The 18,393-nt window shown below is 44.5% G+C and overlaps 1 protein-coding gene across 2 annotated transcripts in view; it reads right to left on the minus strand.

Annotated features, from left to right (window-relative positions):
- The window catches only part of GK5 (glycerol kinase 5), a 76,972-nt gene extending 66,898 nt beyond the window's left edge, over positions 1 to 10,074 (minus strand). The window contains exon 1 of one of the 2 annotated variants that reach the window (XM_053311258.1): positions 9,574 to 10,074. In XM_053311258.1, the coding sequence (XP_053167233.1) occupies positions 9,574 to 9,726 (153 nt within the window). In that variant the 5' untranslated portion in view covers positions 9,727 to 10,074. The remainder of the gene's footprint in view (positions 1 to 9,573) is intronic. The other variant, XM_053311256.1, reaches the window with a different exon arrangement.
- Positions 10,075 to 18,393: the final 8,319 nt, after the last annotated feature.

An 18,393-nucleotide genomic window follows, 5' to 3' on the forward strand; every position in this document is an offset into this window, starting at 1 on the left:
TTTGGATGCAGCTAAGATGCCCAGGGGAAGGCATAGCCATCTATAATGCACAAAAGTTGTAGCAAATGTGGCCAATTTGCTTGACTCTTAATCTAGCTTTACGTACCAGAGGCTATATAAAGCTAGAAGAGATATAACACTGAAGATTCAAAGAGACATAACTTTGAAGATTCAGGCTCTGGAAAAATCAGGTAAGCTGTCATCAGTGGTAGGCAATGGATAATGGCATCTCTTGAGTACCAGCTGAATAGTTTAAGATCTATGTAAAGTCTTAATTTTCCTGATGGCTTCTCTGTGACAGGTATATTGCATATCCATGTGTTTGATTCTTCTTTTTTTGCAAACTGAACAGTTCTTTGTGTGCACGTTCATATAGTGCCAGTGGAATTTTCCTACGTGGCAAGCACAGGGTCTACTAATGGGTCAATTTATAGCTGTAGCTCTCTGTCAAAACAGGCATTGCTCTTGAAAACATACAGTGAGGGAAATAAGTATTTGATCTCCTGCTGATTTTGTCCGTTTGCCCTCTGACACAGAAATGACCAGGCTATAATTGGAATGGTACGTTTATTGTAGCTGTGAGAGACAGAATAACAACAAACAAACCCTCAAAAGCCCAGTGCCCAAAAGTCAGTGATGGATTTGCATTGTAGTGAGGGAAATAAGTATTCGATCCCCTATCAACCAGCAAGATTTCAGGCTCCCAGGTGTCTTTTCACTATATGCAGGTAACGAGCTGAGATGAGGAACACCCTCTGTAAGGGAGTGCTCCTAATCCCAGCTTGCTACAGTACCTGTATAAAAGACACCTGTCCATAGAAGCAAGCAATCACTCAGCTTCCAAACTCACCACCATGCCCAAGACCAAAGAGCTGTTGAAGGATGTCAGGGACAAGGTTGTAGACCTGCACAAGGCTGGACTGGGCTACAAGACTATCGCCAAGCAGCTTGGTGAGAAGGTGACTACAGTTGGCACGATAACTCGTAAATGGAAGAAACACAAAATAACTGTCAATCTCCCTCGGTCTGGGGCTCCATGCAAGATCTCACCTCGTGGAGTTGCAAGGATCATGAGAACGGTGACAAAGCAGCCCAGAACTACACGGGGGGAACTTGTCAATTATCTCAGGGCAGCTGGAACCATAGTCACCAAGAAAACAATCGGTAACACACTACGCCGTGAAGGACTGAAATCTTGCAGTGCCTGCAAGGTCCCCCTGCTCAAGGCAGCACATGTACAGGCCCATCTGCAGTTTGCCAATGCACATCTGAATGATCCAGAGGAGAACTGGGCGAAAGTGTTGTGGTCAGATGAGACCAGAATCGAGCTCTTTGGCATCAACTCAACTCACCGTGTGTGGAGGAGGAGGAATGCTGCCTATGAGCCCAAGAACACCATCCCCACCATCAAACATGGAGGTGGACACATTATGCTTTGGGGGTGTTTTTCTGATAAGGGGACAGGACACCACATTGAAGGGACGATGGACGGGACCATGTACCGTCAGATCTTGGGTGAGCACCTCCTTCCCTCAGCCAGGGCATTGAGAATGGGTCATGGATGGGTATTCCAGCATGACAATGACCCAAAACACACAGCCAAGGCAACAAAGGAGTGGCTCAAGAAGAAGCACATGAAAGTCCTGGAGTGGCCCAGCCAGTCTCCAGACCTTAATCCCATAGAAAATCTGTGGAGGGAGCTGAAGGTTCGGGTTGCCAAACATCAGCCTCAAAACCTTTCTGACTTGGAGAGGATCTGCAAAGAGGAGTGGGACAACATCCCTCCTGGGTTGTGTGCAAACCTGGTGGCCAACTACAAGAAACGTCTGACCTCTGTGATTGCCAACAAGGGTTTTGCCACCAAGTACTAAGACATCTTTTGTGAAGGGATCAAATACTTATCTCCCTCACTACAATGCAAATCCATCGCTGACTTTTGGGCACTGGGCTTTTGAGGGTTTGTTTGTTGTTATTCTGTCTCTCACAGCTACAATAAACCTACCATTCCAATTATAGCCTGGTCATTTCTGTGTCACAGGGCAAACGGACAAAATCAGCAGGGGATCAAATACTTATTTCCCTCACTGTATCCATAGTTTATCAAGACAGTTTCCACTGTCCATGTTTTGGGTGAATTCTGTACTGTACAGATAAAATGGTAGTGGTGCATCCTACTCAAATTCATTGTTACATTACCATTAATATCCACTGCTGCACTGCATTTTCTAAAGGAGAAATTAGCCCCTTTCTTTCGCACCAACAAATGTAAGTTGGTATGTTTTGTCATTTTGGATATTTGTGATTGCCAGACTGCACTTCCCCATAGCCATGATGCTCTTATTATACATTATCAGGAAGTGACCACTCTGCCTAAAGGTTATGAAAGTCCAATTCAGTCTGGAGAACAACACTGCATTGTGCCCCACTGTTGACACTTGGAATCTCACAGGTCATTAACAAATAGCATTGCTGCAAATAACCCTATGCTGATAATGCGCCCAGAATCTGGACTTGATATGGGCCAGGGTAAAAAGTCTGTCATGACTTCTTTAGCAGGTAAAAGTCTGTCATGACTTCTTTAGCCTCAGTACTATCTTTGGAGTTTGCCTGCTCTGTACATTCATATCAAGCTAAATAGATTACTTTGGCAAGCAAATTGGCCTCCATAATAGAAAGCCCTTTCATAGAGGGGGACCTAGCTGCAGCCCAATTTAAGCTTGGGACCAATCATGGGATTAAAAGGCATTAAGATGCTCTTAGCGTACAAAATTAGGGAGTTCTGCTTTAGGAAAAGGTTGAACACACATTACTTCATCTTGTGAAATGTTCTTTTTAAAAAAATGTGCTATTGCTACATTTGCCCAAAGGTGCAGGTGTATCACTGTAGGTTTATGGAGACAGTAATAGTCACGTACAGGTTATGGAAAACTGGTAGTACCAACTACCTTGTATAAAGCTTGCATCATTATTGCTCAACAATAACACACACTGACAATTAGAGGTACCAAGCCCATGCTAATTAAATCACATCAAGCATTTTAAAACTGGACCCCATTTGCAATAAATAATTGAGCTTTCAGAGAGCATGCAGTGCTGCTAGACTGGGAATAATGGTAGATGTAAAGATGCTGAGATACCCAAGAGTATAAATTACGTTAACAAGATAGCAAGTTGAGAACTAACTTAGAGCCATTGTAGGTCAACTCAGACTTAAATTATACCTACACTTTCCTCATCTACTTGATGGGATATCTACTACCACTATTAACCAAACGGTTAGTATCCACAGTTATCTCCTATCCCAATAAGGGCCTTTCTCCAGAGCAAGCACTCCTATTCCAGACTAAGGACAACTGTGGATGCTATGCTGTGCTGCCACAGCACTTTTGCCTTCTTGCTGAAGTTATAACAGGTATTTTGATAGAATTAAGATAGAATAGAACTAAGATAGAACTAGATAGAACTAAGATAGAATTAAATTAATAATACTTTACAGAGGTAGAGAAATATATTCAGGTAATTAGATTTCTTCTTTCTGGATTGAAACATTTTAAACTTTTGAAGGAGTTAACAGTTCAATCAATTTATAAAGCATGTTTAGAGGGTTGTTGCCTTGCCCAGGTGCTCCTTTCCAGCTCCACAAGTATGAGTAAGTGTTGTAAGTTCAGTCATTATAGAACTTACACTATACTCCCTTGATCTGGGCAACTTTGTCAGCCCTATGGTGGCAGAAAGTATGTACAGGTGAAACTCGAAAAATTAGAATATCGTGCAAAAGTTCATTAATTTCAGTAATGCAAATTAAAAGGTGAAACTGATATATGAGATAGACGCATTACACGCAAAGCGAGATAAGTCAAGCCTTAATTTGTTAGAATTGTGATGATCATGGCGTACAGCTCATGAGAATCCCAAATCCACAATCCCAGAAAATTAGAATATTGTGAAAAGGTTCAACAGTCTATGCTCTGGAGCAAATGGCAATTGCTTTGTGAAGGTAGAGGCAATCCAGCATTGTTTCACAATGTTTGTGAAACGTGTAAGCAAGAGACACAATGGCTAGGCTTGTTTTCCTGTATCACACATATCCAAATGCTATCACCATGGAATGCCTTTACAGATGCATGTTAGGAAAATTTACACACATAAGCAATTTGGATATGTTGTGGTCCAAGTCATTCATGTTGGACCAGAACTCATAGTCCAGCGTGCCAGGCTGATGTCTCTGTCTTTGCCAGCAATTCCATTGAGAGATTCCCTGTTGCAAAGAACCACTGAACTCCTTGCAACAGGAGTTCAATGGAGTGAAATGATTAACTCCTAAAATGGTCTGGACTGTGCTCTCAGGTAATAGCTTTGGCTAAGCTCACTAGTCAATAGTCAATAGTTTGACTATTTACAAATCACAGAGCTGTGACCTGGCCATTGCTGTAAGAAACAAGCCAAATGGTGCTTTGTCTTGTGGTGGTTGACCTGGAAGACGGGATAATCCTGTCTTTTCCCTGAAAAGCTATTTGCAATGTTAACGTAACCTGCAATATTTTAATTAGGTGCATGGTTTATATCCTCTTGCTGTTTTTAGAATTACACGCTAGATAGATGTACCCAAAAGAAAATGATTTAATTGCTGTCTCACATATATAGCTTTGCTTCCTCTTTCTGGCAAAGACATAGACCTCATCCCGGCTCGCTGGACTATGAGTTCTGGTCCAACATGAATGACCTGGACCACAACATATCCAAATTGCTTGTGTGTGTAAATCTTCGTAACACCCTAGGTAGATGCACACAAAAGAAAATGATACATATAGCTTTGCTTCTTCTTTCCTAACGCCTTTGGCTTTTTAACATTCTTGAAGACCAAGTGCCAGAAAGTCTGGGGACAAGAGAAGATGCCCATTTGCCAGCTCAGGGATGCAGATTTGCTTTGGGCATGTCAATGGAACAATATTCTTCCCAACAACAGTTAGTAGGAGATGGAACTCGAACTAATCTGTCAGGAGATAGGTTCCAGAGGGTAACAACAATTGATACCTTTTGTGATCCCAGAAGGAGGATGACTTTTTGAAGAGACTCTGTGTTGAGATCAAATGATGGAACAACTATAAGAAGTGAGCTCACCAGACAGAGAGCTAGCAAGCTTTCCCTAGCCAGCAGATCTTTGCTTATATGAGCATCCCAAATGCCTGCTGTCTAGCCGAAGAGCTAGCAGAGGCCTGGGACCTGTGGACAAGAGACTACTCGGTTATTCTTACCGCAGGGCGAAGAATCAAGGGCTAACTCTGTCTGCGAAATCCAGCACCAGCTTTTTCCATCTGAAGCCTCATCGTTCCCAAGCCTCATACCCAGGCTGTGTAGAACTGCTGCTCCACGCTAGATCCTGGTAAATATGTTGCCTTTACAGCCTTAGTCTCCACTTCGCTTCCCCTTTCCCCCACTTTTTCTCCCTCTATTAACTCCTGATTCCCAACCATCCCTTCCTTACCTCCCCCACTTCCTCTTTCTATCTATCTCTGATTTGTTTTAGGAAGATTTAATACTGCTCTTACATGCATCCACACACATGTGATAGTTAGGAACACTAGGTTGATGTTATTACTAGCTATAACTGAAATATTACTTGTAGCTCTGATTTATTGTTCTGTTATCTGCTCAGTTAGGTTGATGCTGCTTCTCTTTTATATTCAATAAAGCCCACTGAATTATTTGAGAGTGTTTTGGTCTTCTTTCTACTTTCATGCCCAGACTATACATGATCGCCATATAAAGAACTGATCACTTTGTGACACTGATAAAACAAGCCTAATTCCATATGTTAGCTTCGAAGCATATCTAGTGTACAAATCAAGCTTGGCTCACAACAATACCAAGTCCTGAAACTTTATATTTTGTGCTCCTTGCCCCCAACATAATGAACACTGTTCCCTCTAAGGCAGGATTCTCAACATGTGGGTCCCCAGATGTAACTGGACTTCAACTCCCATAATTCCTAACCAAAGGCCGCTGGGGATTATGGGAATTGAAGTCCAGTAACATCTGGGGATCCACACGTTGAGAAACCCTGCTCTAAGGTGTCCATGTGCTCACAAGTTTTCTGATGTCCACTCAGTTAATTTTAGATCCCACTCAGGTTGAATTAGGAAGGGCTCACTCTGAATGCATGTGCGCGCACAGTGCCTTGATATTGCAACCTAGAACAAAACTCATTCTGCACAGAGATGAAAAAAATTCAAAGGACCACTGATCATGAATATTGCAAGCTGAAATATACCTCTATCTTTCAAATTAGAAGCTTTCATAGTTTATTTTTTAGAATTAGAAAAATCCAATGATAGCAAAACTTGAGAACTCCTACATTGCAATGAGAGCAAACAGTTATTTAAAGCATGCTAACAAAATATTTCAGAGACGGAAATCATTCTATGCTCTAGTTCAGCATTGTGGTATTATACCTGGAATGTGGCAAGAAGTACCTCAAAAAGACATCAGTTGTTCTTGAACAGGATTTTATATAACATTTCCCACTTATTCTATAATCAACATATATTTCACCATTCATCCCATGAGCTGTGTGGGTTATTGGGGATCCACAAGGTTGCCATGTTGCTTGCAACAACTGAATATACTTATTACCTGTACAAGATATTTCACATTTATCTGCCATCTGAGAAGGAGTGTGTGTACACACACCCACATCCTCATAAACTCATATCCTCAGAAACTCAATGGCCCCATGCTGCAGAACAGTGATCTTCATTATTTTACAAGAAGGGGTCACTCTGACAAAGAATTTCCATGTGAGAGCCATTTCCTACTGCACTGATCTCTGCACAGTGCTTTGCTTTACTCAGTGCAGGGAGGGCCTTTTAAGAGAGACCAAGTCTCCTCTTAAGAGATCTAGGAGAAAAGCACTGGGAAGGGCTATGCTTCCCAGGCCAGCACTCTGTGTACATCTTCCAAGATGGTGCAGGACTCCATTTTCTAAAAGGAGTCCACCCCCATCACTGCGCAAAGTGCAGCATTGCAGGGTGCGAATGGTTATTTCTGCAGGGTGCGAATGGTTATTTCTACAGGGTGCCAGGGGGACTATGGCTTCACACAGACAGAGGTGCACCTAGATAATTTTGGAGCCTGGACCTAAAGACCTTTAGAATCCCACCCACCCACAAGTTAAGCATCATCCGTCTACACCAGGGGAGTCAAACTCAATCACATGGGGCTGAAATCTAAAACACAGGCTAAGTCGCGGGCCGAATTTTTTATTAAGGTACTTAGTCTTAGTAGTAGAAGTACAGATCCTTCCTCACCCTGAGACACCATATCACACACCATCCTCGTGCATTAATCATGTTCTGGAAAAAAAACCAAGCTCCATACCTGTGTAGTTGCTACTGGCAGCAGGTGCAGGATCGGGACTCTGGCAAGGTCGTGCCTAGTGCTGGGTCTCAGCAGGGAAGGGGTGTGCAGAAGCAAGGATATGAAGAAGCAACTTAGCTCACTGTTTGGGACTGGGTCCTTCTGCCTGTGGTGCGGTCAGGCACTTGTGTGGAGCGCCTTGCTCCAACCTAGCTTTTACACTGGGACTGGGTCTTTCTGCCTGCAGCACAGTCAGGCACTTGTGTGGAGCGCCCTGCCCCTACCTAGCTTTCTGGGACTGGGTCCTTCTGCCTGCAAATGGGTACTGAGGCAGCGCGGTCAGGCGCTTGGATGCGGCACAATCACCGTGGGCCACATAAAACAGCCAGGCAGGCCAGATTCGGCCCGCAGGCCTTGTGTTTGACATGTGTGATCTACGCACACACAGCATTTTTAACACATGGGTTCTTGAGGGCACAAACAGCAACTGAACTCACAAGCAAGTAAGAACATAAAACAGGTATATTTATGTAAATATGCATTAGCAGGAACATTTCAACATGCAGCTTAACATATTCCCATCCCACATATTTCTTTCCCCACCCCACGGGTGGAGTCTTTAAAGCACCCGGCGGAGGTCACAATCACACTCGACTGCCCAGCGCAATGTGGGCCAGTGGCATGGTGACCACACCACCCAGGACAAACTAAAGAGAATCTGGGAGCCCCCAAGGGGTGTGGAGGCCCTGGACTTTGGCCCCAAAGTCCAGAGGTAAGAGTGCCTCTGCACACAAGGCCAAACAATTAGTCATGAACCATACTTGAGGTTGATGGGGTCCGCCACTGGCTCTGGACTTTACAATAAAGAACACTGGCATAAAGTGTACGTGCTACTGAAGCTAAATGGATGTTCCAGCAGCAACACACACACAGAGACAGAACACAAGTTCTTTTAACTCAGAAGCTACAGCAGCATGGCTTTTCCCACTGATCTACGGATCTGAGCTTGCACACACCACACAAATCAAGTGTCAATGATAAAGAAATGTTTAATCTAGGCCCACAAATAAGTGTATAAAAGTTTGGTTCAGGCTCCTAAACAGAATATAAGGCCAGTAGGCCAGAATGAAATTGTTCGAGTCAAGTATGTGATGCCCATCGGCCAAGAGGGGAAAATACCAGAGCCTGACAGGAGACAAATCCCCCACCTAGCAGAAAGAAACATAGCTGGCACTAGGAGATACTGATAAGGAGTAGGGTCAGCAGAAAGGCCAAACAGTAACTCATGTCCAGGACTCAAGCACCACAGGAAAACATATGTTTATCCACAAATGACATATGTTGATGGACATACTGACTTGCTTTTAACCTATATAAACTGACAACTGCATACGTTGGGTGTGCAGTGCTTGTCAGACTTCTGACTAGTACTCTGCCTTCATGATCATGAATAAAAGCTAATTTGAGCACCACCCTCCTTGAGTTGACTTGTAAAAAGAGAATTTCTCTGTCAGGCAATGAGTTATATTGCGGGAACCTTGTCTAATCCTCTTTAGTTCAGTTAGACAAACAGTTAGTTGTTTGTCTGTTAGTTTGTTTGTAAGTATCCCTTTTACTTGTCTCCCTCTGCAACAAGGTTCCAGCTGGAACTCTGACTAGGGAGCACTCTTAGGGATTTGGGATACATGGCAATATATATAGACATATTTGCAGATCCTCACTTGTTCTGTGCTTTAGAAAAGACTATAAATTACCCCTGACAGAAGACAATTTATTAAGGTTGCGATCCTAGGCATGCTCTCTAGGGAGCAAGCCCGACTTCAGAGGCAACGGGACTTAACTCTGAAAACACATGCATAAAACTGTAGGAGCATTTTCCGTATTATTCAACTAGTGCGCCCAAAAGCAGACTCCACTACGCCAGGGAAAATAAAAGATTTCTAAGGCGGTGTCTTCAAGTTAAGGGTCTATTTAGAAAAATTCCTCTGACTGAGTTAGGGTCGAAGTAGAAATAAACACAATGGGCAGTTAAGAAACTCCTTGACACGGGTGTGAAAGACACGGGAGGGAGAAACGTCTCTCCAAAGAACAGGAACCAACAGCAGCAGGAGGAAGGAGAACTATAAATCAGAGACAGGAAAGGAAGCCACCGGCCAGCAGCTGCATTGAAGCGCTCTCCTTCCCACTACGAGTACCAAGCCCAGCCACTCCTCTCACCTGCTTCCTACCGGAGCCTCTGAGCGCGACCCCCTTGTCGTAAACGTGGCACCGGATCACGGTGCTGCCCACGTCTACCCCCAAGATGTACGTCGTCCGGGCTGCAGCAAAGGCAGCATCTCCCGCTGGATCTTCAGTCTTCGTCAGCTTCATCGCCGCCGCCTCTGGAGAAATGGACCGTCGGAGCCTTACGACCCACAGCCAACATCAGCACACTTCGGCTTCCTCAGAGGGGAGGGAGGGAGGCGAGCGAAGGGCTGCAGCGACTCCCTGCCATGAGGGGCGGGCCTGCTTCCAGAGGCGCGCCCGGGGGTGGGGTGGAGACGGCAGCCGGGCTTGACTGTCAGTGGCGCGGGGAGGGAAAGCCAATGTGGAGAAAGGACGGCTGCCAAATCAGCCTGTAAGAACGCGCCGCTGTTGCGCCGTGGGCCGCCTTAATTCACGCCGCTGGGCTTTGCCAGTCCTCGGTTTGCCCAACAGCTCGACTCTGCGCATGTCCAACTGCAATTCACATGCTCCTGACCTGAACGACTCTGCGTCGGATTGGCGCTTTAGGCTGCAGTCTTAAGCGACCTACGCGAAGAGTAAAGTCCATTGACTGCAATGAGATGTATTTCAGCCCTGGATTGCGCTTTTCGCCTTCGCCAGTTCTCAAGGTCATCAGAAGGGTTTCCACACACAGGGCTGTAATACCGCGAACCTGTGCGTTCACACATCGGCCGCCAGACTTACTTCCAAGTCCATTTGAGATCTTAGCACCCCGCCACACACAAATTGGACTTTCTCTTGTGAATTCTAGCTTGTCCCGATGTATTTCCGGGTTATTTTTAATTCCTGGTTTTAAGCGAGTTTTTCTAAACACACCACAGCAAATGCCAGGGAGAGGCACTGATGTTTTCACATCATCATTAACGTTATAATAGGAAAGCACTCTTTAGAGATGCAGATAGAACCGCCTTGCCTAGATACCAAGAGTGGAAAACTCAGTTTTCAAGAAGCAAGCTCTGAAAGTTCTAGTTCCAAAACCTCTGTATATGCTCAAGTTGACTTTTTTGAACAATATTAGTCTGCTTGCTTAAGGTTTTTGCTGGTTAAAAAAGAGGTTTTATACCAACAAACTGACATAAAGCACATCCTGCACATGTTGGAAAAAAGGGAAGAAATCTGTTAGTGTATTCAGATGCTCCTAGTCTAGGACATGAGGTTTTGAAGGCAACATTGTGTTCCTCCCCATGGAGGTCTCAAACACACACACATACACACTCTCTCACTCTCACTCTTCATTGGCTAGAAGGAAAACACGGAGACATGCAATGTGCAAAAATAAAATGTGAGAGCAGAGGAGAGGGGCTGCTTATGTGGTGAGTGTAATTCAGAGTGGCTTCGCTCATCATATACCCTGAGAGCTGGAAGCGCTCTGTGGGAAAGCTCCAGAGGTCTTTCCACACATCAGAATCATATTCTACAGAATGATGGAGTATCCCAGGAAAACATTTTAGAAAATGCAACTATTTTTGGATGCAGATACCTATGTTCTCCTGTGGTAGCAAGCATGACTTGTCCCCTTAGCTAAGCAGGGTCCACCCTGGTTGCATATGAATGATGTTGTTGTTGTTGTTGTTGTTATTAATTCGATTTCTATACTGCCCTTCCAAAAATGGCTCAGGGCGGTTTACAAAGAGAAATAACAAACAATAAGATGGCTCCCTGTCCCCAAAGGGCTCACATTCTTAAAAGAAACATAAGACACACACTAGCAACAGTCACTGGAAGTACGGAGCCAGCGTGGTGTAGTGGTTAGAGTGCTGGACTAGGACTGGGGAGACCCGAGTTCAAATGCCCATTCAGCCATGATACTAGCTGGGTGACTTTGGGCCAGTCACTTCTCTCTCAGCCTAACCTACTTCACAGGGTTGTTGTGAGGAGGAAACTAAGTATGTAGTACACCGCTCTGGGCTCCTTGGAGGAAAAGTGGGCTATAAAATGTAAAATAATAATAATATTATAATACTGTGCTGGGGGTGGCCAGTTACTCTCCCTCTGCTAAATAAAGAGAATCACCACGGTAAAAGGTGCCTCTTTGCCCAGTTAGCAGGGGTTTGCATTTGATGTGTGAGCACTGTAAGATATTCCCCTCAGGGGATGAAGCCGCTCTGGGAAGAGCAGAAGGTTTCAAGTTCCCTCTCTGGCTTCTCCAAGATAGGGCTGAGAGAGATTCCTGCCTGCAACCTTGGAGAAGCCGCTGCCAGCCTGTGAAGACAATACTGAGCTAGATAGACCAATGGCCTGACTCAGTATATGTCAGCTTCCTATGTTCCTATGCTATATGAACAGTACCTTGCTGTCTCAGCACTGAATTCATGCAAAATCCCCCTCATATGAATGCACCCCAAGCCTCAGTGTGCAAAAGTGCTGTAAAAGCCCCATACAGAGAAGCTCCAGGAGAAGCAGCTAAATGTTAGGCTGAGGAAACAGGTTGCTTCTCTTCTCACACCCAGCTATGCATTATTTAATAAGCTAAGCAACACAAAACATTCTGGTTGCTTCAGAACTGAAATGAAAATACATAATCACAGCTATCATGTGCAGAATGGCAATTTACTCCCGTGGTGCCAGGATATTTTCCTTGCTCATACACAGGGGATAACCAAAAGCTAACAATAAACCATGTGCAAACAGCAAATATCTATAAACATACAAACTCAAGAATTGAATAATTATATTTTTATATGTGTATCATAAATTCTTTTAAATATCTATAAATATACTTCTTAATAAACATATATATTTAAAAAGAAAAACCAAGGAATGTCCAATGTTGCCCAGAGCACAGAATAATGAAGATGGTAATAGTATTCCAATCCTGCTTGATCAGCATAAAGGACTGTGATGTTACAAGAGAACACCAAAGCAGGTTTACTGGTTCCCAGAGCACAATTTATAGGAAATGTTGGCAAAGTTCCAATCCTTCGGAGTCAGCATGGAAAACTGAGCTGTAATAATAGTCCATCCTGTTATCTGAAGCTTGTAAAGATAATATTTATTTCGCTTTGGCGTTCTCTTGTAACATTACAGTCCTTTATGCTGATCAAGCAGGATTGGAATACTATTATTCTGTGCTCTGGGCAACATTGGACATTCCTTGGTGTTCTTTTTAAATATGTATGTTTATTAAGAAGTATGTAGATATTTAAAAGAATTTATTATGCACATATAAAAATGTAATTATTTAATTCTTGAGTTTGTATGTTTATAGATATTTGCTGTTTGCACACGGTTTATTGTTAGCTTTTGGTTCTTCTTTACACGTATGGCCCTTTTGTATATGTTCTATTGTATTCTATACAAGGGGATGGCACCACAGGCTGCCCGGGATGGGGGGTAGAGCATCTGCTTAGAATGAAGAAAGTCCCAGGTTCAATCCTTGGCATTTTCAGGAAGGGCTGAAAAACATTCTTGCCTTAAGTCCTAGAGAGCCACTGCCAGTTACAGTAGATGGTACTGACCTAGGTGGACTAATGGCCTGACTCAGTATATGTATTGTAGTGTAGCCCACCTCAGTCCAAATACAGGACACAACCCAGTCATAGCCATCTGCTAGGAACTCACTTCTAATAAATAAATCTGTCCCCCACAGCCTACTTGACCAGAAGACCAGAAGAGCCGGCCTTGTGGTAGCAAGCATGACTTGTCCCCCTAGCCAAGCAGGGTCCACCCTGGTTGCATTTGAATGGGAGACCACATGTGAGCACTGTAAGATATTCCCCTCAGGGGATGGAGCCACTCTGGGAAAAGCATCTAGGTTCCAAGTTCCCTCCCTGGCATCTCCAAAATAGGGCTGAGAGAGATTCCTGCCTGCAGCCTTGGAGAAGCCGCTGCCAGTCTGTGTAGACAATACTGAGCTAGATAGCGTGGTGTAGTGGTTAGAGTGCTGGACTAGGACCGGGGAGACCCGGGTTCAAATGCCCATTCAGCCATGAAACTAGCTGGGTGACTCTGGGCCAGTCATTTCTCTCTCAGCCTAACCTACTTCACAGGGTTATTGTGAAAGAGAAACTCAAGTATGTAGTACACCGCTCTGGGCTCCTTGGAGGAAAAGCGGGATATAAATGTAAAATAACAACAACAACAACAACAACAACAACAACAATAATAATAATAATAATAATAGGGACTCGGTGTCTGGATAAAACAAACCAGTCAATAATACCTGTCTGACTGTGTAAACAAGAAATAATAGACGAATGGTCTGACTCAGTATACGGCAGCTTCCTGTGTTCCTAAGATTAACACTTAGGCTACCACATCCCTACCCACCATCTGTTAAGAACAAGAACATCTATATGCAACAAAGATGAACCAATGAGACAACTAACTAGAGATACAGGGTAGACTACCTGATCTTAACTGTCAACAGGGGTGGGATTTATTCTGCCCATGATTTCCTAGTCACTGCTATTTACGTCCAGCTTCAAAGTTGTATAGACCAACGAGGTGGAGGTGTCATGGTTGGAAGCACTTCAGGATTCCTTACAGGCTGAAAAGATTCAGAAGGTGTACTTGGAGAAAAACAACCGCTGAGCCAGCAGCTCTGAATCAGGAACTGGAGCCATAGCTGTTGGGCTGGGATGTGGAAAATCCAACCCAAAGGCACAAGCTCCTTCACTCAGTGCCTTGGGCGGTCAGATGACCTTGGAAGGTGAATATGCAGTTAATATGGAAGCATTTTCCGACACAATAGTGTGTTTAAGTCCTCGGGTACTGAACTATTTATGCAATTCTTCAGTGGTAGCAAATGAAGTAGCTACCCTAACTGGGAGATCTCCCAGTCACTTGGAGTGTGCATCTACTAGCACCAACAGCACAGTCCCCTTGAATGGGTCTGCATAATCAATATGAAGTTGTACCCAAGGTTGACCTGGCCATTCCCAGGGGCATACTGTGATGCTGCTGTCCTGAGTTCTTGACAGACCAAGTGGGATTTCACCGAGTCTTCCACAGCAGCATCCATTCTGGGCCATATGTAGCTTTGAGCTACTGCTTTCCTACAGGTCATTCTGGGGTGTCTCTCATGGAGCTGCTCCAATAACAAGGCTAGACCTTGGGGAGATACAACAACCCACATACCCTACAGAAATACTCCATCTTCAACACTCAGTTCATCCCGTCTGAGGAAGCAAGACTGCAGTTCTGTAGGGCAGGGCTGTCCCTAGGGCATTGTAAGCAGGGCGACCGCCCTGGGCCCCGCACTTTTAACCCCCATTAGAATTAATTTGAGATAAGAAAGACCTATCTTAACGATCAGCTACATAATGAATAGGTAGGGAGAAAGAGAGATGTTGCCATCTACTCTCTAAGAGGAAAGGAAGAGGTCTGACTCAGCACAGGAAGTACCTGAAGAATCAAGGCAGAGGTCATAGAGTAGAGGCAAGCAGGGACAGGTAAGGAGACCCTCACTAACTACCTTTACCCCCAATTCCCCTAGTGGTCATTAGGATAGTCAGTGCAAAAGGTTGATGCTCTGGAACTCCATCTCCAACAATGTGGACTGCTCAACTTTTGAATCTTTTGTACACTTTTTTTTGGCAATGAAATTCAAGTTCCCAGTCCAACCTCTTTTTGGAGAGATGGTAGCAATGTAGAGTCAAAGTATTCAACTGCCCCTTTGTCCTTGGTGTCTTAGAGTCAAAAAGACAGACAGCAAATAAACTTTCTACTACTGCACACACAGTTCCTCAGAGGGTAAACTTAATGGCCACTCCAAACAGCATTGCAGTCTGTTGTTCTGTTCTGTGTACTAGTTTGCAGAAGGGCCGGGGCTCTATCCCATAGAACTCAACCTTCTTTTCCTAAGTCCAGGAATGGGCCTGTTTCACAAGGGTAGAGCTTTGGACACACACCAATACACAAAACCGCCCAGGAACCCACTAACATGGTGCAGTCCAGCAGCACAGGCATCGAGGTCAGCAAATAGGCTCCTCCAGCGGCCAGCTGGACTGTGGCCCCCAGCATGGTGAGCAAGGTGCTTTGGAGCCCAAGCGAAACATAAAAGTAGAGAATGGCCAGGCCACAGTGGTTGGGCTTGCCCAGGAGGCAACTGGGGACTCACAGGAAGCCGGCGACACCCAGCACAAAGGCTGAGCCAAAGATGACCAGAGCAACATAATCTTCTGGAGCAGCAGAAGTGAACCATATAGCATAGCAAGGCTGAAGCAGAGGATGACCAGCAGCAAGCACATGGCTCTACCCACCCACCAGTCTCTACCAAAAGGACAGTCCAGTCGGCAGCCAGGATCTAGTTCAAGTTCAGCTGCCCATGGCCATTCCACCACATGGAAAGTGTTTCTTTGGCTGAACCACATTCCCAAGACTGAGCCAGGCTGCTCTGCCTAATCCCACAGGCGATTAGTGGGATTAGGTGGAGGCACTGGCAGGACTGCCAAGCTCCTACCACCACCCTTGGACTGAGCTCAGTATTCCTGCAATTGATGGTTCAGATCCACCATCTTGGATAGGAAATGAGCACCCCACCCCACCCCCGGAAAAGGCAGGTATGTCAACTCACTCATCTATAGACCACTTTTTCTCCACTGTTGTCTAGACCAGGGCAGTTATTGATTGCTGCTATTCACTAAGGAAACAGTACCTACAGTATGTAATCATGTGCTCAATGTTGACTCTGTCATAGCGTGATTTCTGGGAAAGTAGCCAAGTCCGTTTACTATGTACTATGGATTCTGATGTACTATTGGTCTGATAAGTACTCTTTTTGGTATGACATGGAACTGGGTTTGTGATCCACTTTGCGTCTCATGAGAGAAAAGCCAACAAGCCTTTTATTTAATTGAAAGCAGTAAAGTTTCCATTTTCAGACTAAAATGTGAATCTGATTTCAAATAATGAAATCCAATTTGAGACAATGAGATGGGTTATTCTTGCATTTTTCTGTCGCTGTGGGTTTCCCCACACACATTCATTGCTAAGCTTAAAATATCATAACATTAATTAAGTGTATACAAACACACACACACACATCCCGACAGGATAATGACTGCCTCAGGATGGCCACTGTACAAACTGAGCTGATTTAGGGTTGCACCTTTGGGGTCTCCTCTGCCCCCCATGACAAGTAATTGGCAGTGATGGCACACAAAAATGAAGGAGACACAGAAGGGTCAAAGTGCACTCATGGGTGGGAGAGCTATGCCCCACATGTTAGTTTTCTGAAACTGAAATGGGGGGGACTATTTATTTGAGGGGGCACTTCCTCTCCCAAGGGACCATGGCGTCCCAAGACTCTACCTTGGGTACAAAGACTCAGGATATGTGACAATCCTAGTGTGATTCACACTTAATCCTAGCTGATTCACTTAATCAATTCCATTTTTGCAAAGTGAATAGGGAAGGAACCAGAGAATGACAACAACCCAGGAGGCAGGGCAAGAGGAGAGACAGCTTCATGACAGGCAAAATAGTGCAACAACTGAGGTGACAATTCTCTCCCTCTCCTTCCCCATATATGGATTTATTGAGTGTGGGGAGGCGGGAACTCTGTGTTGTGAAACGGTTAAAATAAACAAACTCTGTTTTTTAGAAAGTGGCAACCCTAAATCTATCCAAAGTCACACCTTCTGCCCCCAGAAGCCCTTTTCTCTTCTCTGCCCTCTGCTAATTAGGATGCACTGCTGGACAAGCAATGGGAAAGGCTCTTCTTCCTATCTTTCTCTCTCCCCACAGACAGTAGGAGACATTTAGGTAGAACACCCAAATGGTGATGGCAGTCTCCTGTAGTGATTACAATTTTCATGTACAGAAGAGGATAATGACCAGCTCATAAAGGATGGCGAGAGAAAATGATCATGTTGTATGAGCCCCAAAGCCTGTGGTGTAGCAAGAATTACAGAAGACTTTACATTAGCCTCACAAGGTGAATATCCCTGATTTAAGAGTTTTTCCAACTAGGAGAAAGTGAACTACCATTAAGAATGGAGGATGCAGCTTTTGTAGGGTAAAATGTCCAAAGCCAAACAGTTTCTATTGACTATCTAGTGCAACGCTTAAACTGGCAATTAAGAGTATCATGTTTCTCTTTACTTCTGGCTCTTGTCCTACAAGGGGTTGGTATGCTTTTATCAATGCTGGAGAAAGAACTGAGTTAACTCCAGTTACTCTCTTTACCCCCAGATACCTAAGGTGCATCCTGAAATCAGTGTGGCTCATTAATTGTGTGTAATTCCTCCCGCACTCCTTCCTAATCTTGTTAAACTGCAAGCTGTTGGGCTCCTACAATGTGACTAGCTTTCCCTCTCCTCACTTTCACTTTGTTTAATGTCTAGCCTCATAAAGAATTCTGGAGAAAGATGCTTGCTATTCACTACATTGTGACTGTTGAGGTAATTCTAATACCGGGTATAAGTATTATAAGACTGTGATTTGGGGTCATATGTCGTCATACATGATAATTCCTCATATTTAAGGTGGAGAAACCACTCCTCCATACAGAACTGTTCAAGTTTGGTCACATTGGATGGTAGGTGTTGGTGGACTGCTATCCTCCCTGGATCCGGTCGGCCCTCCAAACTGGATGGAAGAGCAAGGAGGAAACTGGTAAGAGAGGTTACCAAGAGGCCAATGGCCACTCTGAAGGAGTTAAAGGACTTCATGGCAAAGAGTGGTGGTTCTGTGCATGTGACAACAATTTCACGAGCGCTCCACAGATGTGGCTTGTTCGGGAGGGTCGCAAGGAGAAAGCCACTTCTCAAGAACGGCCACATTAAAGCTCGTTTGAGCTTTGCCAGAAGGCACCTTGAAGATTCTGAT

The sequence above is a fragment of the Hemicordylus capensis genome, chromosome 3 (genome assembly GCF_027244095.1).
Source record: "Hemicordylus capensis ecotype Gifberg chromosome 3, rHemCap1.1.pri, whole genome shotgun sequence".
Taxonomy (NCBI): domain Eukaryota; kingdom Metazoa; phylum Chordata; class Lepidosauria; order Squamata; family Cordylidae; genus Hemicordylus; species Hemicordylus capensis.